General features: G+C 39.8%; 1 protein-coding gene across 2 annotated transcripts in view; it reads left to right on the forward strand.

Annotated features, from left to right (window-relative positions):
• The window catches only part of LOC117424230 (solute carrier family 66 member 2-like), a 36,048-nt gene extending 13,466 nt beyond the window's left edge, over positions 1–22,582 (forward strand). For both annotated transcript variants that reach the window (XM_058992552.1, XM_058992550.1), the window contains exons 4-5: positions 10,269–10,485; positions 20,833–22,582. In XM_058992552.1, coding sequence (XP_058848535.1) covers positions 10,269–10,485; positions 20,833–21,007 — 392 coding nt within the window. In that variant the 3' untranslated portion in view covers positions 21,008–22,582. The remainder of the gene's footprint in view (positions 1–10,268; positions 10,486–20,832) is intronic.
• Positions 22,583–22,784: the final 202 nt, after the last annotated feature.

The following is a 22,784-nucleotide window of genomic DNA, read 5'->3' on the forward strand; positions in this document are numbered from 1 at the left end:
TCCCAATTTTAATGTGAATATGTCTTGTGTTGGGTCTCATCTCTATCTGTCTCTATTAACTTATTATAAATCACAAAAACAAAGTTGTACTTGGGAAATACTATTAAATGTAAGAAAGAGCACCATCTAGTGCACAGTTTTGTATTGCCAGCAATGCAACAAGAGACTTGATCCAAAGTAGCTGATTACTAGATGGTGCTGGCTTTTACTTCTATAAAGCCACTTTAGCTTTACTAGCCTGTATTACACATGTCTATGAAAACAACTAAAACTCCATAACACAGACCATCTGAAAAAGTAAACAAAACATAGTATTTGAGTCATTGAAATGACAACCGCTCAGAATGACATCATGAAAACACATGAATATGTCATTTGAAGATTTGTAAATCAAACCAAATTGTATGTAAAGTTAAGCAGACCTAAAACTTCTAAATAAAATACAAACAAGAATAAACCACACTTGACAAAATGATTCCCCCTTCCTTTACTTCCTCTTGGAAAAAATGTATAGCCGTTGCTGTACATTGCTGATTAAGAATTCAATTTTGAACAAATCATAACTGCTTGGCTAATTTTATATTTCCATGTAAACAGACAGCCGCAATGCTGAATAATTTGTATGATGACCTGGGCAAAGTGGTGCGCGGCAGGCAGGTAAACCTGTGCTGGCTGTCAGTTATCGCTTAAATACATGATGCTTGTTAAATTATAAATGAATGAGTTACACCAGGGACAGCCAAGATAGACAAAAGTGTGTAATGTTAGTGAATGAGGATGGTGTATGCTAATGGTTCTGTTTGAGTGTTCTTCAGGGTTCAGGGTGACAGTAATCAGCCGCTGCAAACAGCTGTTTTGTACAACACACTTTGATAAGGCCCCAGCGGACGTCATTATTCACATGCTTCTCCAATGACCCAGTCCAAGGCAGTATCAACATTTCTTAGAAACTGTCGCAGCTGTTTATCTAAAAACAACTTGAAGGATGTATAAGCATTGCCATAAACACAGACAACTTTGTCATAGTATCTGCCTTGTGAAAGACAATAGACTTTAATGGATTGCCTTGAAAAATAACAGGCACCAAGTTTGTTCTTTATCTTTTTATCCAAAATGGATTGGTTCTACTCTTACTCTGAGGAAGGCGAAAGTCAAGGATGGGCCTATTTTTTTTATTTTACCCCGTTTCTTTTGCAGAATGCACTATGTCCAATTATGTGCCTCACTGCAGCAACCCCCAGTACAGGAGAACTGAAGCTTTTCCTCTTTACAGTGGATGAATATAAGGATCAAGACCATACCTGTGTGTGCTTTGAGCTCACAGGGCACCTGGCCACTAGGGGCCGCTGTAGTATGATTAGGTGACTCATTCCTTGATGTGTTTCACTCCCTAACCCACAGGAGCAATAGAACCAATGTGAGGCTGCCTGTAGAATGCCCATTCATTTATATAGAACAAAATATATTGTAAAAAGATTATTTCTTAAATGTATTTGGCATATTTCTAAGGGATATATTTACTGTCATCAATGCTTTCTGAGCGTTGAAATATACAGACGACATTGCAAATCATTTTTTCATCTGTCTTTTAAACATGCCTCAACATTAAGATCAAAAGCACACATGACCAGAAAGAGGAAGTGTATTTTTTTAAAAAAGCTGAAATTTAGTGCCAGATTACTTGGTTTAGATCCATTTCTATCGTAGGGTTTCCATTTCCCTGCCTAAATGCATTTAAATGAAACGCAGCAAAACTAATGAAGTCTTATTCAAACAGCAAGTAGATGCCAGGGCTTCATCTCAAAACAGAAGTCTATGGCACTTATTTAAATGGGATCTGTGGCTTTACTTTTTAGCAAAATTTTTGGTTGAACCCATCATTACATATTGCTTTGGGCAAGCTCCATAAAAACTCTGTGTGGCTTGCATTCATGTCGCTTCTTTTTGTTTGGTTTCTCAGTCATGCGCATCAAGGCCAAACAGGGAGACTGTCGTCTCTAGAGCCTGGAGGAAGGGCTACCCTCAGCCATGGATTCCCTAAGGTTTCATCGTACCAGCAAGTAGGGTTTTTTTCCTTACTTGAGTGCCGAGCAGTTCGTATTTAGTTTCTGCATGGTGTGTGGCAGGCCGGAGAGGCTGGGTTCTCCCTAAGTGCATTTCATACACAGGGGGGGGTAGGACCCTGTCTTACCTGCTTACTCTTCATTCATCCTTTTCCTAATTTTGGCGCTAGGTGGCATTGCGCCACTGTAGTTGTTGCATTAACCATTCATCATTTTCTTTTTTTCCAGTCATGGTTTGGCAGCTTTGTCTTTTGGGGGGAGGTAACTTCCTATCCACGGCACTAGACTACATGATGTCATCGAGTAGAACCCCTCTTCTTGAGAGGTGCGTTCTACGAGACAGATGGCTTGTTTGAGAAGTGGTTTCTGTACTTCTTGCCTAAGGGTCAGAACCTGGAGAATCTGGACCGTCCTGGTTATCGTGCGTGCCTGGGGAGATTGCCAGCGGCTCGACCTGCCCCGCGCTGTAGCACGGGGTGGGACTAGTGCAGCCACTTGCCAAGACGCCTCATGTTCTCAGTGGGAGCGCTGCAGGATCTCCTCTACAGGTATGCTGCGGGGATATCGGCACATCCAACAGCGCCGTCTTATCCGCATCGGGGATCCTCGTCTGTGACAGCCATAGCTGTCTGTAAGCCACCACCAGGCTTGCCAGGCTCCAGCCTAGGGCTTGCACTTGAAGGCCGGAGATCTGGAGCAGCGTGCCTGAAAGGAGGCATAACTTCCCGTAGTATGCCATCAATATAGGTGGTCAGGATACTCGCCATATTCGCTAGGCGAGTAATCTGTGCTTCCGCTGCGTAAGCCCGCATCAAGTGCATATCCGTGACCCTGCATTGCGGGTTCAGGCACGCAGGGTGCTTGGGCAAGCTCCCCACTGACGGAGCCTTGACCAAGGCAGTAATGGTGGAATCCACTGGGGGAAACCCCCCCCGGCCCAGCTTGTCCACGCCTTCTAAGGAAGCGAGCGGAGCCGCTTGCTTCAGCATGTTGGCGCTGAGGCCGGACTATCCCAGGAGGAGCATACCTCCTCCATGAAGTCCTGGAATGCTGGGAAGGGCTGAGGGCGGGGAGCCGAAGTGTGTGCGCATGGAATACCCTGTGAGGGGCTTTTGGACAGTTCGGGGAGGGGGGAATTGGGGCTCCTAGGGCCTCTGACGACTCAGTCATAGGGGACAAACATTCCATCCGCATGGCCCTGTCAAGCCTTTTGCGAAGCAGCCGCGGCTGGAAAGCCGCACAGATGTCACAGAATGTCTCCTCCCCTAGGGCTGAAGTGGCGTGCTGGACATCCAAGCATCGCACACACAATGTATTGCCATCCTCCTGGGGCATGTTCACCCTACAGGACATGCTAGCTGTATAACCCTGGGCACTGCACACCGTCTTGCACTGAGTGCAAAGCATAGGAGTGCCCAAAGGCCGCATACACCGAGGTACCGAAACACTGCACGTATCAAGCACCGTGTCCACAAGCGCACCGAGCACCGCGTGCACCATGCACCGAGGCGCTATGTGCACTTAGGAACCACAGCACCGTACGCACCGAGTGCACTGAACACCGAGGCTTTATGCGCTATGGAGGGTGAAATTGTCCCCAACCCTTCACTGACTTATTTCTTATCAATAACCAATCAGCTGATTTCCCTATTGACTGACATACTTTCAGCCAGCAGCTTGCTTTGACCCAGAAGGCACTGCTGTGGTAAAATGAACAAGGCAAGCACAGTAGGAACTTCTTTAACTGAGTGTAGTCCCAGCTGACTGTTATGTTTTCCTTTCATTTTCCTGCTGGCACAATGTTGCTGCTACTGTGTAGGGTACAAAGGGGACATCATTTAATTCTGTCTTTTTTACCAAGTCATGTTTCAGGTGTGTTGTGCTCATTGTATGTGATTTGCTAACCCATAGATTCACTTCCTGTGCAGCAGGTATTAGTATCCTACAAATCACCACCAAAAGTTTTATTTGCAGCAAAGGGAAGTTTTTAGGGTTACAAAGAGAGTGAATCTCCACCCTTGCACCCTTGCACCCTGTGCAAAGTGAAAGCAAGTCACCCCTTTCAAAGTAAAAGGTACTGGCCTTGCTAGAAAGTTGTTATGCTAATGAACATGTTTTTTAAAAGCCTTTGATTCACTTGGGAAGGGAAGAACGCTAGCAGCACTACAGGGAATGTGAATCATAACAATGTGTGGAAGCTGAACAGATACATTACCCTTCAAACTGCAATGAGGTTTGAAATAGTGCAGTCAAGTAAAACTGCACAGCTCAGTTCCTGTGGCAGACTCAGGCCTCTGTGCTGGATCACTCACCCGGGTAACCTTATTTCTCATGCGCCATTCTCATTTTATCTTGACAGCGCTGAATGCTAAGATAAAAATACAAACTTTACAGTTTATTAACCTCTAGAATGTGCTTTATAGACATTTATACAGTTACAGTGAAGTGTTTAAATTGTGTGAGCTGACAGAACTAGTAGAGTGAATAGGGCAAGGCCGGGTCAGACTTGGTGTTTTATAATGTGATAATTGAGTATCGATTTTTAAATCTAAGATTGTTTTTTTTTTTTTTGTGGGGAGCAAGGTTAGCTAGAGAGAAGTTCACAGTATTCTAATAGATTCCACTTGTTAAAACATACAACAGCTATATTTTTTTCCTCAACAGAAAGGTCTTTGGTGCACATCCAGAAATGCCTGTACAGTATAGAGTGACTTCTGTTGTTGCTTTGATCCTTCTTGTTCCCTTTTCCATCTTACTCTTGACTAGTGTAGTCCCTAGACCCAGGGAAGCAGAATGTTTTAGTATTGTCCAATACCATCCCATAATAAGTAAACCCTTTTCTTTTTTAAAAAAAACTTTACTGATTTTCACTCCTGTTGTTGCCCACTTCACCACACTACAGTGCCCCCTACTGGCCAGGCTAGCTGTGAGCTCAAGCAGACACCTGCAGCTCACCCTGGTGTAACGGTGCGGTTGACGTGGCGGTGGGATCGGAAAACATCCACTGACCTTCAGTTCTTCTGAGCTGTGTGGGGAGTTGCTGCGGCGAGGGAACATAATTTGACATTCTAAACTGGGGAGAAAAATCACTAAAACTCATCAGGGACCGGAAAAAAAAAAAACATGAATGCAGCTTTCGGGGAGAATCTCTTTCCAAAAGTATACCCGTGTGATCATCGGACTGAAATCCTAGCAGTAAACAAGGCTTCGTAGTACAAGTGCTTTATTTTTGTGATTTCTAATATTTGATTACAGTATGTTGTGTGTAGGGTGTCTCTTATTATAAGAGACATCATCTTGCACAGTTTTAGCAGCTCAGTTTGGTTTCACGGTCCTCGTGCCCAAACTACATGACTCTCTTATAACTCACAATGTATTTCTACACTAGATCATCAGCTAAAGGGCTGACAACATTTAAAGTAACATTATGTTTAATATTTTCAAGCCAGTTCACAACATAACCGAAATATCAGTCATATAGTTTATATTCATATACTGTATATTTCGGGCAGTTGGCCTACTTTTTACAGGAATCATGTTAACAAGCTTGCTAATAATAGATCATGTATGTGACTTGGGACTTTTCTATAATTAATATGTAAAGATTGTATTCATAGACTTGGCTTGTGCTGTGTGCATGCTTGAAATGTTAATAGGAGTAAACCTACAACTATGGCCAAAAGTTTTGCATCACCCTATAGAATTAACTAATTTTGCTTCAGAAAGTCGATTGAAACCTGCTGAATAATGTTACATTTACATACTGAATTACATACCGCTTTGTAGTATTCCATATATTTAATGAAGAACTGACAAAAATTGAAAAATGAGACATTTCGAAATCTAACATGAAATACTATACTACTATTATGGCTTCCAGTAGACTTTTGCAATATCATTTTATAGTTTCTTTGATTACATGGTGTTAAATAAAAGGTCTAAATTATGTTTGTGATGTCTCAATCCTAAAATTGTAGGTGAAGCGAAGCATTTGGCCATAGTACTATGACTACTGCTAATAATAATAAAACATATTTAAGCCTTCTCTCTTTTTTGCCTCATGTTGGTTCTCCATCACTCATCACAAGTTGAGGATATTGACCTTCAGCCCTTGAGGATTTTCACCCAGATGTCTTTTCCTACTTTGAGGTGAGCTGTGTGCTCAGTCAACCTGCCCTGAGAAGCCTTCCTATAGTTTTATTTTTATTTTTTATTATGTCTCAATCCTAAAATTCTAGGTGATGCAAAACTTTTGGCCATAGCTGTAGTTCATTCCTCCAAAGTGTAGTTTAACTACAAAATCGGTCACAAACTATTCATTTGCCAAACCCTTTTGAGACCTTCAATTCTTTGAATTGTTTTTTTTTAATAGAGCATGGTGCAGTGGCCCTTCTTCATTCCTTGGCTTACAGTGGCCTCTGGTGGAGATTGTTGGCACTACACAATAACAAAGGAGGCTGTGTGGTCCAGTGGTTAAAGAAAAGGGCTTGTAACCAGGAAGTCCCCGGTTCAAATCCCACCTCAACAACTGACTCATTGTGTGACCTTGAGCAAGTCACTTAACCTCCTTGTGCTCTGTCTTTCGGGTGAGACATATTTGTAAGTGACTCTGCAGTTGATGCATGGTTCACACACCCTAGTCTCTGTAAGTCGCCTTGGGTAAAGGCATCTGCTAAATAAACAAATAATAATAATAATAACAAGGTGTTCCTTGAGAGCTGTGTGTTGTGTTGTGTTTGTTTGCCTTCAGGTAAGCAAACAGCAGTGTGTCACAATAAGGTTTTACACATAGATGTAATTGAGCCAGTTAAAATACTTAATACCTTATAAGTGGAGGGCCCTGGAAATTCTAAACTGACAGACCTGCAAAAAGCCTTACCAAAGATAAACAATACAAGAAGAGCAGAACAGACTGGCCTTCTTTATCCAGGGTTATTTTGCATTTTATTTTTATTGCATGTTATTTAGGACACCTTGTTTTTCAGTGTCCCTGGAGGGGGCAGTCAGCGCCCACATCAAATACATTACAGAGAAAGATCACTTGTGCACTTTCAATAAATCATCAAACATCAGAAGTAAGACACTTGCATGTGATGAATAAATGATTATAGCAATCCTGCTTTTCAAGCTCTGGAGGGAACTAAAATACATGCTGGGTTTCAATAAACTTTCTTTTCCTTTAGAACTGTTAACTTACTGCTGTTTACCATGAGACAAAACTGTAAGACTACAAAAGCATGTAGAGAAAGCTCTGCTGATAAAATGATTTGTTGATTTAGGGAATATTTGAAGCATTGTGTATAGGATGTCAAAATGTGCTAAATAATGGCTTTTATAATAAAAGGCACCTTTCACATGCCATAGTAACTTATCGGAATTGACAATTAACAAGAATGTACAAAATATAAAAAAGTGTTGTTGCTTTTTTAACTTTTGAATTGTACCATACTGGATGGCATCAGTACACAGGATAAGACTTACTAGAATTACTTCAGTGTTCAAGCTGAAGTGTTGAAAGTTGTGGTTGTATTATACAATGGTAAAGCACCACAAAGAAAGCTGCCTGGTGAAGGCATAGTGTTAGTGTTTGTTTTAGAGCTGGAACATCTATTGTTCTAGAAAAAAGTAAAGCCAAAAAGTTGGCTTATCAAAACTTCTCCCTCCCTTAGTGCCTGAGGCCAATCTCCAGGCAATGTACCTCTCATAGACACAGCACTTCAAAACCAGATAAGCTTGTGGTAATGCCTGCATGCAATTTCAATGCATTATACCTGACTGCACTTAACCTCCTTGTGCTCCATCTTTTGAGTGAGACATTGTTCACACACCCTAGTCTCTGTAAGTTGCCTTGGATAAAGGCATCTGCTAAATAAATAAACTGCTGTCAATACCAGATGAGATCAATCAATGTAAGCATGACATATAGAATGAAGGGGTGCGTGGATTTTGGCCAGGACTAGAACCAGAAGGGAAAATCGGACATGTGTTCTACTCTGCAGCACAACTGTTCAGTAGGACTTTGGATATTCTGCATTATCTCCAGATGAGCTCTTCAAAAACTCTGACCTCATGCAAAGATAATCATGATTCGTGATTTGTCCCTGATTCAGAATTACACAGTATACACAAAGACATTTATTCTAACAGCATTAATCTCCTCAGCAGCGGTCATTATCTGTAGATTCATTAAGTGCCTATACCAAACTGTCGCCATGGTCAAATATCTTGCAGGTGTACCCTGCAGTGTAGGACATTAATGCTTAAAAGTCACTGGCTGTTTTTACAGTTTGTTAATCTCTAGAGCAAAGGAAACCAATATTACTGGCAAAAATCTAACTATCTGAGTTGTATACACTTTTTAAAAATAAAGCTGTGGTTTGATTCCACCGGGAAAGGCTTGCAATGTATATATTACCTGGGTAATTAAAAGCATTCATCAAACTCTTAAACCCCCACTTTGGCAATGAGGTTTAATTTTCATCCTACATTGGAGATGAAGCTGAAAAAGGAAGTCAAATGATGAGGAATGGCTTTATTAAACAGCCATTGACAAAAACCTCATTAACATTCAGACGTGTAGAGCACAAATAAAGGGAGGTAATGATGAGGTTGAATAATACTCTGGTGAGACCGCACTTAGAGTACTGGGTTCAGTTCTGGTATTTGTTTTACAAAAAGGACTTTGTTGCTCTTTAAAGAGTCCAATGAGAGCAAGCAAACTTATCCAGGGCTAAAAGGTATAAATTATGAAGACAGGTTGAGGGTACTGAATCTTTTTAGCTTGAAACAAGGAATGGTTTGGGGTGACTTAGTTGAGGTTTTTATAATACTAAAAGGAGTTTTAACCCTTGTTATTTTTTTTAAGTGCAGCACATAGACCAGGACCAGGGGATACAGTTGGAAATTGAGTGTGGAAAGACTTAAGACAGAGTGTAGGGGACATGTGTTACACAGTGGTGAGGGTACGGAATGGGTTAACAAGCCATTGCTGAATCATTCCTTTAAGAACTGATTAGATTTGAGATAAATCAGCTACCAGGAACTGGATGGGTTGAATGGTCTTCTCTCCCTCATAACTTTTCTTATGCTCAAAGTTCAGAAGAGGTTTGATCCAAAACCTTCTCTTTAGAGTTTGTAAGCTCAGAATCAGAAAACTTTTAAAAGGAAAAAATGCCTATTGTTTTTTGTGTTAGAGATGTTCAAGAAAAACGCACAGCCAAACAGACTTCAAAAGTTTTTTTAAATTTTGAAACCCTGAGAAAATCAGCCCAATCCGACCCCTCTCCTTAGACACAGATGAATATCCCATGAGCCCTTGTATGCCACATGATGGAAGTATCCTCTATTTTAATATAATATCTTTGGAAGTACCCTCCGCCATTCTTCAAGAATTTTTCATACACCGTTTTTTGACACCACACTATCGATCAATTGTTTTTTAATCAATAAAAGCCCACAGGTGCAATAAATTGATTAATCAATCAAATATTGGATGATTAATCGATCAGTAGAAAAGGTCAAGATTAAAACCCCGAACAGCAAATAATCTTAGAGGTATTGGGCTTTATGTGTTTTGCTTTCTAATACCTTTTCAGTGTCAGTAGCCAAAATATTTGCCAACTTTACTTGAAAAAAATGAAATGGTAACACACAGTAAAATTCCTAAGGGTAACCTTTCCCCAAAGATATGGAATATACTTTATTCATTCTGTAGCATTTAATAGATAGTTATATTTTCCCCCAAGTTTTTCATCTTTACTAATGCACTGGCTTGACGAGTGGCACATCCAGTAAAGGCGCTCCGCCCACAGTGCAGGATGAGCCCTATAGCTTGGAGATCGGCATTTCAAATCCAGGCTATGCCACTGCCAACCATGGCCGGGAGTTCCTAGGGGGCAGCGCACAATTGGCCAAGCGCTGCCCGGGTGGGGAGGGTTTAAGTCGGCTTGGGAATCCTTGGCTCACCAGTGACCCCTGTGGCTGGCCTTCCTGTGTGCAATTCAGAACTGCGTGGTCCTCCAACGCTGTAGTTCTGTAATGGTTTCATGGCAGGCTTGCACACATTTCGGAGGACACAAGTGTTCGTCTTCTTCTCTCAGGAGTTAGTGCAGGAGTTGCAGCGGTGAGCGGTTGAATAATTGGGCATTCCAAATTGCCATTAAAAGAGTTCATCACATGTCAATTCTTTTTTGTTTGACTTTTCAGACCTGGACCTGAGGTATTTTTGGAGCTGGGCTCGCTTTGAGGACTACCTTCTGTTTTGCTTTTCCTTCACGGTGCTGAGTGCCCTCATCACCTTCCTCTTCCTGGATTCAGTCCTGTTTGTGGAGGGCCTTGGGTCTCTGGCTGTGCTCACTGAGGCAATGCTGGGGTTACCACAGCTGCTCCAGAACTTCCAGAACAAGTCAACACGGGGCATGAGGTAGGCACTGCTTGTAAAGTTATTATAGCTGTTACATGACAAGTGATCTGGACTTCCTTTCAGGTCCTGGATTATAATAAGAAAGAGATTAGTTCTAACCAGGGTCTGTGAAACCTGTCACCAGTCTAACAAAACAGTGTGTGTGTGTCTCTCTCTCTCTCTCTCTCTCTCTCTCTCTCTCTCTCTCTCTCTCTCTCTCTCTCTCTCTCTCTCTCTCTCTCTCTCTCTCTCTCTCTCTCTCTCTCTCTCTCTCTCTCTCTCTCTCTCTCTCTCTCTCTCTCTCTCTCTCTCTATATATATATATATATATATATATATATATATATATATATAAATAATACAGCACACTAGGGTGGTGCATGCAAGCAGCTTGGTATTCAACACAAAGCAACCCTGGAAAATAATGCCATTTTGCATTTATGCAGAGAGTTGGTTCTCTTTTGAATTCCATACTATCAGGAGTCCACAAAAGACTGTCGGTAATAATTACATTTTTCCTTAAGGTGCAGACATAATTTTTTATCATAACAAAGTTTTTAGTTTAAATTATGTTTAAAAACTTGTCTCAATTCTCAGTGTATTACTCCCAGTCTAGAAGTATCTTTACAGTTCAATAGTATAATTTTATGAAAAATAACAAAACAAACAGAAAGCGTTATTCAAGGAACCTCAATAGTAACCCACTGTGAGTTTAATACTAGAAAGAACCTGCTGGGCTGCAAATAGTCAGCCACAGGAAAATCCTGCTGGTAGCTGCAGCGTTATAATGCAAAAAAAAAGTCACAGTTCAAGACACAACCTGCATGCCAAAGATGCACATCCCACATGGGGAAATTTACATTCTAAAAAAGAAGCAATTGCAACATTACATTTCATTAAAAAAACAGTTCTTGAGTGTCCAAGGACTCGTTTATAAATATAATATCATAATCAATGAGAAAGAGAAGGCACATCTTCTAAAATCTACTGGTTCCAGAAGACTGTAAACTCAATATGGGTTTGGATTTGGTTCTGGGTTCAGGATGTGATATTCTTTATTGGGTTTGGTATCCCATTGACTGCCCAGTACACTCACCCTGTCCTTCAGTCCAGTATCTTACAAACGGTGTTGCCTATGTAGGATTTTCCCAAATCCAGAACAAATACAGCAAATGTTACTTATCAGTGATAAAAGATGTGGGTTACTACCTGACCATGGTTCGAGACAGAAAACTCTGACTTTGAAGCTTAAGATCTATTAGGACCATTTTGTCCCTTTGTTTGTCACTATATACGGATTCAAATGTATTTTACTGAAACCGTACCTCTGAATCTTACCAGTATCTCACAGAGTTGGATTTTATAAGGACAGCAGACGTCTGTGTTTGAGGGGATATCGTCAAGAGCAGAAGTGAACAGACCGAGGCCATACACAGATGTTCGCAGTCCTATATCCTTATAACACTTGCAGATGTTGTGTGAGCAGTATTTTATAGACACAGCTGCTGTTATTCCTTACACAATAGGAAATGGATTTAGGTCTGAATCCACTAAACGTTTGTTACACAAGCCAGCTTGAGGTGTTGCATAACAGGGCTTCAAAAGTCATTCTCAGCGCATGACAGAGAGGGGGAGAGGATTGTCTTTAAATATGAGAGAAGTTAAATTACTGCAGAAAACAAGACCTTTATCACTGGTCATCCTCGGCTGCAACATGTCCTTACTGATCATTCCTGCTGGCAGTACCCCTAAGCTTTTTGAGCATATAAAAAATGTCACAAAGGCTGCTATTCACAGCACAGCCTGTTGCTGATTCAGTTGGAGCCAAAAGAGCACACTTTTTTGTATATATAATAGGGACTTTACCAATCTATTACAGTAAATAATGGTGATTAGTACATAAGGTAAAGACTTGAGCCTGCACAGAGACAAACCCTGACAGCACCTGTAGTTACATTTAACAGTGTGATCTTGGTAACTTTGTGACTAGCTATTATTGATACACACAAATTATACCATTCATGTGAGTTAGTTTTACGTCATGTCACGAAAGTAGTAGTCAATTGTATGCTTTGTCATGGTGAGCGGCGGACAGAGACTCTTTTGTTATTGGATGTTACCGCCATGTTCCAACCATGACAGAAATGCTGGATGTTGCGGTTTTTAGTGGCATGTCCTCTATTTAATTTTCCATACAAATTTCACTTTGATTCCAGTTATGACAATTTAAACAAGGAAGTGCAAGTATAACAGACTACATGAAAGTAAGGGATGCCAACTTTGAATTTTTTTGTAAGCTAGTATGATGTCGTATGGTCTATATTAATGAGGGAAGTGATAAGTTGGGGGATGTGTCCGAGCGCTGTCGTTGAGTTGCGTGTGTGGTGACGTCACGAACCAGGAAGTACCAGAAACAAAACAATGGATGGGCGGGTGAAGCTGAACGCTACAGCGTTCAGCGTATTTATTAAATAATAAACAAAAGATTTAAACAAACAACAAAACAACAAACAAAAAGGCGCGTTGGCCAAACAAATAAACAAATAAGTATCATGCTGGTGTAAACCAGCACGCTTAGCAGTTATTTTTAAGTTCAGTTTTCGCTCTCTCCTCACTCTCTCGTACACTCCTCTGTACACGCTCCCCCCCAGTGCGGACAGCTGCAGGTTCTTATTCTGGCCGAGGGGTTAACTAGCTGTTAATTATCTTATTAGCCATTGGCCACAGTCTGCACGAGTTTAGTAAGGATGCGTGACTGTCAGCTAGCCGGATAAATCACTAGCTGATCACGGGGTTTTTAAATTATAAAAACAATAACAAATACGCGGCGCTTTGATCTGCGCCCGCAAACAAAAATACATATAATAATAAATATATATATAGGGGCGGGACACTCCGCCACAGGGGACTATAAAAACGTGATGTAAAAGAGCTTTTTATTTGATTTGTTTTTTTCGCCATGTGCTTCCATTATGTAATGAATGTCCCGGTGCAAAGTACAGGACATGAGCGTCACTGGTCTTTTCTGCCACCTTTTAATCCATTGTCCACAGAGTTAATCTCGGTAAACCGCCAAGCTGATTAATCATCTGATCTAAAACCAGGGGATTAAGAGACCTCTTTAATGGTATTCACGTACATTGGTTTATCCAGGAGTGATGCAGTGTAATGCTAAAAAAACAAATGCCCCCAAAATCAACATCAACACTGATGTCCAGCTTCAGCCTGCAAGCCTTTAAAGAGCAGAGGGTTCCCCTTTGCTTCTCTCTTTGTCCTCTAAGGTTTCCACGATGCTCACGCTGAAAAAAACTAGGGAGCTGAAAGCTTGCTGCGCTTTCCTTATTTTGCAGCAGAGTTTACATAGAATGAAATAGGAAGTTTACTCACAATTGAAAAGTACTGAATGTCTCACATGAAAAGTCACATATGTATTGTATCATATTTTATGCAAATGAATGAGGATTTTATTTGATCATAAATCCCTAAAGAAAACTACGTTCTAAATATCCAGCCAGCAGAATATCCTTTTAAATGTTCCTGCAGAATAACTTGCATGCATGTTTTCAATCTAGTATAAACCACACTAATCTGCGTGGCTTCAGATAATCAGATTTGACAATGGATTTCAGAATCTATTGTGAAGGTTATTAACTTAGTATGAACGTTTGAGTGGCTGCTGTAATAAGTACTACAAATACATATTTTATTAGTTACACAACTTATACCCTTCCGACTACCACAATAATGCACAATAAAAACACAATCACAGATTATTTAGGTATGTGATTATGGTATTATTTACACTACTTAATGAATGAGTGATCATCACCTTTTGAAAATGTGATTGTAAATTAAGTGAATGGCAATCACATGGTTTCAGCACATGTTCTCAAGAACCATTTCAGTCCAATTATAAATGAGTTAATTGAACTGGCTTAAGGTCAGTTAACTCATTAAGGAGTGAAGCAAAACTCAAGGGCCAGAGTTGGGAACCCCTGATTTAGGTAGTACAGATAAGATACTATGGTGTCTCATGACACCAATAATCTGTGTACTATAGATAAAAAGGGTTAACAGTTATTATTATTATTTATTTCTTAGCAGATGTCCTTATCCAGGTCGACTTACAATTGTTACAAGATATCACATTATTTTGACATACGATTACATTATTTTTTACACATTATTTTTACATACAATTACCCATTTATACAGTTGGGTTTTTACTGGAGCAATCTAGGTAAACTACCTTGCTCAAGGGTACAGCAGCAGTGTCCCCCACCTGGGATTGAACCCACGACCCTCCCGTTAGGAGTCCAGAGCCCTAACCACTACACCACAGAGTTGACTCCAGACCATTTTCCAGTTGAGAGCTTTTGTCCTGATATTTCAGTTCTCACGATTCATAAAACTGTAATGACAGTTTAATCGTATTTGTAAAGCAGCCCCTTGTCAAAAGGTCACTAGCACGTAAGGATAAATTGCTCCCGTATGGTAGACAATGGTCTCTTGATGACTCATTCATCAAGATGAATGAAAGTGATGATTGAATCTGAGGCCAGGACTGCTGCTTCTCTGGAACGGCGATGGATGAAACGAGGACTTGGAAAGCAGCAGGATTATTAATAAACCTCCGGTGCCTCCATGGATAAAAACACAGCATGGAGAGAATGCACTGTCTTTGACAGATTCCAGGGATTAGAATGGTACACCATTTAAAGTGTTCTGCCTCAGAGATACTGGCATTAAAAATAGAGTGGCTCACCTGGTAATGGTGCCAGGGGAGTGCAGGCTTGCATCACAGGAAGCATCATATCGGCTCTGGAGCTCCCTTGGGATTCAGAAGCAAACTGGGACTGTTTCTCCTTACTGCTCTACAGCCACTACTGGCCAGATGCCCGGTGAGCTCAAAGAAACACCTGCAGGGTTAGCAGCTGTCTTCCATCTGTCTTACTCCTGGGTGTAAAGAGGGATTTGGCTGGGATTGGATGCTGCCCACTGACATTCCGTTCTCCTGGGCTGTTGTGTGAGGTAGTAACGATAAAGGAGAACATAACTGAACATTCTAAAATAGGAGAAAATCAGTGTCAAATAATTGGGAATGTTACATTTATTTAAAAAAAAAAAACAAGCAAGCCGGGGTCTTGTTCTAAATGAAAGTGTTGCTAAGAAACTATTACCCTGTGTTGTCATTCACATTGCAATGCAAGATGAATGCAGTTTGGCCTCAGTGAGCGATCCCACCTGGGAATAAATGCAGGATAAACTTGCGCTCCTGAATTGTGTGACCTCTCTGGGTCTGTCATTCATGTTTTTCTTTTGAAAGACAAAAAATCCATGTTACTGTTTTAAAATCGAGAGTCAAGCCACTGTGCAACCTTGGATTAGATCAGTAAAACAGAACCTCTTCTATTGAGTTGTTAGGTTGTAGTTTTATAATATTTAACACATATGTTTTATCTTTAAAAAAGTAAATTACATAGAAGTGATTGAGTGTGTCTCTATTTCTTCAGGGAAATATTGTTTTTGAAGTGATATTTATCCATTACTTCAAACACTTAATCATAAATTCTGGGTAAAATTATAAGAAACTAAAGGCATATTTTCAAGACCTTTACCACTGGTTAATTCTCAACAAGGTCTCAACAGTTAATTTTCTTTTTCTAACATTGGATTTTGTTTTTAGAAATACAATATTTATTTGTTGTTCTTTGTTGTGGAGTTAACAATAGTCTACTTTCATGAATATCAAACTTTGTAAAGTCTGACTTTAAACTGACTTGATATAACTCTGAAGGTATAGGGCCCTTTAACATTTTATCTCTTCTAGAATGGAGTAATGGCTTCAAAAATAGGCCCCGGAGACAAGTAGACAAACATTACACCCTGTAACTTAAGACTTGATTGTAGCTAGCAAAAAAATTCAATTTTTATACTGCCATGCTCATAAATTCACTATATTGGTCTGAAAATGTGCAGTTCTAGCAAACATAATAGCTGGTACTACACTAGGTTGAAAATTCTGTTTACAAGCCATGCTTTTAAACTGTCTTGCATTTCCTGGGTCATTTCACCTGGTGAGTGAAATTGTACCTACCCTTTCAAGGCCTTCTTTCCTGTCAGCAACCAACCAGCTGCTTCCCCCAAATAAGAATGTATTTAACCCAGTGTAGTACCGGCTGTCATGTTTTAAATTAAAATACATGTACTTTCAAAACTACACATTTGAGACCTCCACAATGAATGAAATTGCATGACAGGTAAGATTTAAAACATTTTTTATCAGCAACAACCACTTTAAAGAAACATATAAAATACTTCTAGATGAAACCTTTGCCAAGCATTTCTTTTTGTATGACTATAAATACTACAATTACATGTTTTTATCCTGTATTTATGGATGTGATACACCTAATACCAAATGGACAGCATGTTCTTTTAGTTTTAAAATTGCAGAGATATTTGAAATATTTGCAATTATTCAGCCTTGCCCTGTACAGTATGTCACAACACGTTAGCAATACAGAATGAGAATTAAGCAGGAGAATGTTATACCCCAGTATTATTTTCTATGATTTATCCAGTCCGTGATGCTCTTTTAAAATTAGAAACTCTGAGAAACAGTTCAGTGGTCCCTGACAATGTACCTGCTCGCTGACATTAATGCCTCCTCTGGATCTAACTCATTTCATGGAGTAGCCTAATTTCCATCCTGATGAACCCATTAATTCCAGTCATAAAAAAATCATTTTATCAGTCTGCGGTTTAGTAAACCATAGCCTTAGCCGGTCTTCCATTTGGTAAGGTCCAATTCAAAACCTCCGGCACTGTGCCAGGTCTAATCGAAGTTAAAAAGCACATTAAAGTCAGCCATGCAACAATGCTCCGCCCCCCAGCCGCACAAGAGTCTAGAATTGGAAGAGGGCAGTCATGATTGTGTTTGATGTCTTTGACATCTCTGGATTATCTGAGTTCATTAACTTGTTTAAATCAGAGGCTGGTTGCATAAAGACAGACTAGTATTGAAGGCTTTGTCTACTGGTAAGTCAGTCTTGCTAAAGACACACAGATAAGCTGGTTGCATAAAATAGGCTTACTCTAGGCTGGTCTTAGCTGAGTCTTACAGTACCTAACTAAACCCTCAAGGCATTCTGGCACAAGGGTTTAGCACATGATAGGAAGCCATGATTTGTCTGGAAGTTAGCAGTATCTAAGGTAAAACCGTGAGTTAGTTTGGGTGAAAGGAGTTTTAACATTTTAGGCTGAGAATTAGTCTGCCTAACTTTTTATGCAGCTGGCTAACTTGTATTAGACTAGTCTAAAGCTGAGGGAACACAAAGCCACTTTTTCAGGAACAGTGCTGTGAAGCCTGGTTCTAAGAGACCAGGAGACTTTGCTGTATGAAACCCCAAGTCTCCCCATGTCTCCTGAAACCAAGTTTCAAACCACCATGGCTTCATGTTCCCTCAGCTTCAGTGACCGGATTAAGACTGATCTAGATGGTTAGACTGGTATAATACATTTTTATGTATCCGGCCTATATATCACAGTTTGAAAGACTATGAATGATGGAAAATATTCGTATAAGATTTCAGTTAAGGGAAGATCAGTATAAAGAAAAGCTCAATGGTTCTAAGGCCGTTTAATTTAACATAAAGAGCTGCCCAAATTTATAAAGCACTGAACTATTGTTTAATGGCTACTATTGAACCATAATAAACTGTGGTACTGTTTTCTAATAGACAGCTTATATATCTTTTGAATATTGATGTTTAATTCACAGTTTTGTAACATTCCTGGTGTGGTTTCCTTTCACAACAAAACTACACCCGGTGATGGTGGCTGTGCCATTCTCCCCCATCTTTCATGGACACTGAATTCAGCCTTGCAACTTAAGACATTTTATTAGAGAACAAAACCAGTTGACATGAGGTAGTTGGGTGGGGGAGGTAAACTCAAAGTACGGCACTGGTTTTAATGTATCAGGCTAGAATACTTTTGGTAGCTGCCAATGACTGAAGGTTGGCAGGAATTGATCCAATGTCTACTGAACATTTGGTGATGGTTGCAGGGGTTTTCCTGTCAATCAGATTACCATTTTCGAAGGTGTATGTAAAGTTTCCTCCCTGCAACATTTCAACTTTACATTCAGCCCCCTCAAAAAACAAAATAGAGTTTTATAAATCTCATCAATTGTAATAAATGACTCATAGAGTCTGTACTTTATAGGAGTGGGCAAATGAAGAGAATTATAAAAAGCTAGCATCTTAAAAGCCTGTTGTTACTCACTGTGCTCCCTGGAGGCCACCTCAGACTAGGCTGTTTATCATGTTCATAGGACAGGGCAACACAAGGAATGCCATCCATTATTATAGACACTATGACAGATGTTCCAATTCTCAGTCCTACAATCTTAAAAGTGCCATTTTACATGATTGCTCTTTCACGTCTACTCCTTCCTCCCTCCACCTGGGACTGTTAAATTGATTCCAGTGCTTCCCATTTAATTCACCATGTTATACCAGAAGACAGTATTTCTGAATGCGTAGCTAACAAAAGAATTCCATAAATCTCATCTATTTGGCATATCCATTAGCTACATAGATCTCAAATGTACAGTTTTGAAAGAAGCATACTGTATGTATTTTCATTTTCAAAATATGTATCTGGTACTACCCTAGGTTAAAGACATTTCTTACTAACAGGAAATCTGTCATTCCTTCACTTCCCAAGTCATTTCACCTCTGTAGTATCTGAAAGCATGTCAGTCAGAAGGGGAGGCAGCTGGTTGGCTAGTGACAGGAAAGAAGCCTTTAAAGCGGTGGGGACAATTTCACTCTCCAGGCGAAATGGCCAAGGAAGTGCAACTGTATCTGAAAGCATGGCTTGCAAACAGATTGCTCTAGTGTATTACCTGTTAAAAAATAAATAAGTAAATACAGGTTTACTATACCATGTGTTTCTTTCAAAACTGCACGTTTAAATAACAGGTGGAAGTACAGATGAACAACTGTCTACATCCATTCAACTTGCATCTTGCATGTGATGATTAATCCAGCAGATTAAAGCATGATTCTCAAGGTCAATTAGGATTGCATTATCAGAGCATCCTTCTGGTTTTTAGACCATTGATTTCTCTTGTGTTATAATTAGAAACATAAAAGCATGCACTTACTAGGAAGAAAAAAATCAATTTTTAAAAGCTCTCTAATTACAAAGCATAGACATCCTGCCCTTTTAACGAAGCAGGGTTTTATCCTACTGTTTAATCTTTTCAGTATAATGCACAACACATTGTTTTACAATTGTGCTTTTCAGGAGAGTATAATGTATTTACTGCAAACACCAGGCCCATGTCAGGCAAGTCAGGGTTCCACCCCTGCACGGCCTGCAATGCCAATATCCCGCTAGTGGATAAATATACCCTTTGTGTGCGGTGCTTGGGCGTCCAACATGCCACCTTGGCCCTTGAGAGGGATGTGGCCAGCAGTATCTGTGAGGCTTTTCAGCCCCAGGTAAAAGAAGCTTGTTTGGAGAGGAGCACAACGGCGAGCTCCGCGTCCTCTATGGCTGGACCGTCGACGGCTCTTGGAGCCCCAGAGCCCCTCCTCCATGACCTGTCCCAGGACCCTCCCCAATGCGTAGGCCTCCCGCAGTCGCTCCCCATCTCCCCATAAACTATGCTGCTGCTTCCTTTCCATAATTATGTAACCTTTCCATGGTCCACCTGAAAGGAGCCAGCGGACCACAGATTGAGAACCACTTCCATAGAGGATTAAGAACCGCACATTCAAAATCATGCACGTTTATTTGAAAGAGTATTGTATGTACTAGTGTTAGATGTTTACAACCACATATTCTACATCACTCATATATAAAGTAGTGGTACGTGCAGAAATTAATTCAAGGCAACCGCTGGACAAAAAATAAATAAATAAAAAAAGCCTGCATACACAGTAGGGTTGCCACCTTTGAAATGCAAAATAACTGCCACTGACAATGCAACTGCCCCACCCCTCACTGTGAATTACAGGACTACATGTCTGATATGTATGTTATACAATGGTCTGTCTCTTTTTAGCGCAGATGCAAGAATTGTGTTGAAAATTAAGAAAATGCATTTGAGAGCAAAATTTTGTATGAGATTTTTAACTTTCATAACTGAAGAGGTTCCGGGGCTGTGTCCCGGCAAGCCCAGAGGTATCGGCGTTGTGCCCCAGCAAGCACAGGCACAAATTAAGCTCTGCTCATTGTACCTGTTTTGTAAAAAAAAAAAAAGAAAAGAAAAAAGTGGAATTGTTAAAAAAACAAACATATTAAAAAGCTCCTCCCCTTTAAAACCACTAACTCAATCTTTTTATCTTTTAGCATAAAGATGGTGTTGCTGTGGACAGGAGGGGACCTTTTCAAGACGACCTATTTCCTAGTGAACGAGGCTCCATCCCAGTTCTGGCTGTGTGGCATAACCCAGATCTGCATTGATATAGCCATCCTCCTGCAGGTGTCCGTCTACGGACAGGAGACCCACACCAAGTATGGGTGACAGCACCAAGTACCAAATTAAAGACATTGCACATCATTTATAGTCGGCAAACCAGTCTGAAAACTTTGCTTGTAGATTTGGTCACGGTTTATTTTGAGTGCCGTTTTTTTAGTTTATTAACTGTTAACAAAAACTGTTAAATTTTAGCTAAGGGTTAGGGTTAGGGTTAGAGTTAGGGTTAGTGTTAGGGTTAATAAAAACCTGATTTAATTCGCTAAACACTACTACAGTAACAATTTGAACCGATTTCAAGCATACGATTGACTGGGTATTGATCAACCATAGGGTTATGGTGTTTGCAGTATTAGCTGGCCTATTATATATTATTATTATTAACTAACAGTTAACAGAAAATAAATTATGTACATTAACATGTTTATTAGCTGTTTGTTAACAGTTAATAAACAAAAAAACGTCCTTTAAAATAAAGCGTGACCGTAGATTTTCTTTAAATGTGTTCATGTCATGGTCATGTGCACAGGGAATGGCCAAAAAAGTAGAAAAACCTGCCATAACAGTGTCAGCAGGGTGTAATTCTGTTGTCTTGGTGTATAGTCTGAAACATTAATCATTTGTGATGTCTTGGATAGGGAAATACTTGCCAACTGACCATCTACTAACAACCCTCATTCAAAGTCTGAGCGTTTTTATATATAACAGAATACATGTCTAATTAATCAGTCACAGAACTAGTAATTACAGATGGTGTTTTTATTTTTTTGTCCAGCCCCTGTATGTATTGTACCTAATATAGGTTTATCTCAGGGCCCTGCACTGCCAGATATTTATTTTCCTAATAATTTTCTTTTTACAACAACCAAATACAACCTTGTACAACCAAGGGTAAACAAAGGAGTTTTTGTAACTTTGTACAGTTTGATGTTTTTTGTTCACGGTTAGAAAATGTGGTAGCACTTTAGATTGCGTGGCAAACATCACCATGTAATAACATGGTAATAACTGGGTAAATGTTTTTTGCTATCACATGGTAACTACTGGTGAAATAAGTGTATAATTGCATCAAAAAGTATGTGCCAAGTAATTGCACAGTAGTTAAGAACAGGAGCCATTACAATGTAATTACATGGCTATTCATGCCCTAGAATATAAATTGCTACTAAAACTGCTGTACAGTTCATAGTCACTGCTCTTAGTATGATATATGCCATATAATGTGTGCCAATCACTACAAGCACTGTACATTTAAAAAAAATAAAGCAAAGAAAGTGCACATTAATGTGTTATTGATGCCATTAAAAAGGTATAGCAGGATAACCAATACAGAGTATCAAAGCCACTCTACCACAAAATCTTTCTCCACGAATTTTAAAAAGTATGTTCTCAGGAAGTGTGATTGCCTGACCTATAAAACCACTGATCTACAGTTGTTGCTCCCAGAGTAAGGCTCTCGAAGAAAACATATTGCACCATACAGGCCTTTGGTACAAAGAACACCTCTGTCGTCAGTAACAAACATTGGAGCTTTTGTTCCAAGCAGAGATACATATATACATATATATATATATATATATATATATATATATATATATATATATATATATATATATATATATATATATATATATATATGTGTGTGTGTGTGTGTGTGTGTGTGTGTGTGTGTGTATATATATACAGACGTGCTCAAATTTGTTGGTACCCTTACAGCTCATTGAAATAATGCTTCATTCCTCCTGAAAAGTGATGAAATTAAAAGCTATTTTATCATGTATACTTGCATGCCTTTGGTATGTCATAGAATAAAGCAAAGAAGCTG

This window comes from Acipenser ruthenus, chromosome 19, assembly GCF_902713425.1.
Source record: "Acipenser ruthenus chromosome 19, fAciRut3.2 maternal haplotype, whole genome shotgun sequence".
Lineage (NCBI taxonomy): Eukaryota > Metazoa > Chordata > Actinopteri > Acipenseriformes > Acipenseridae > Acipenser > Acipenser ruthenus.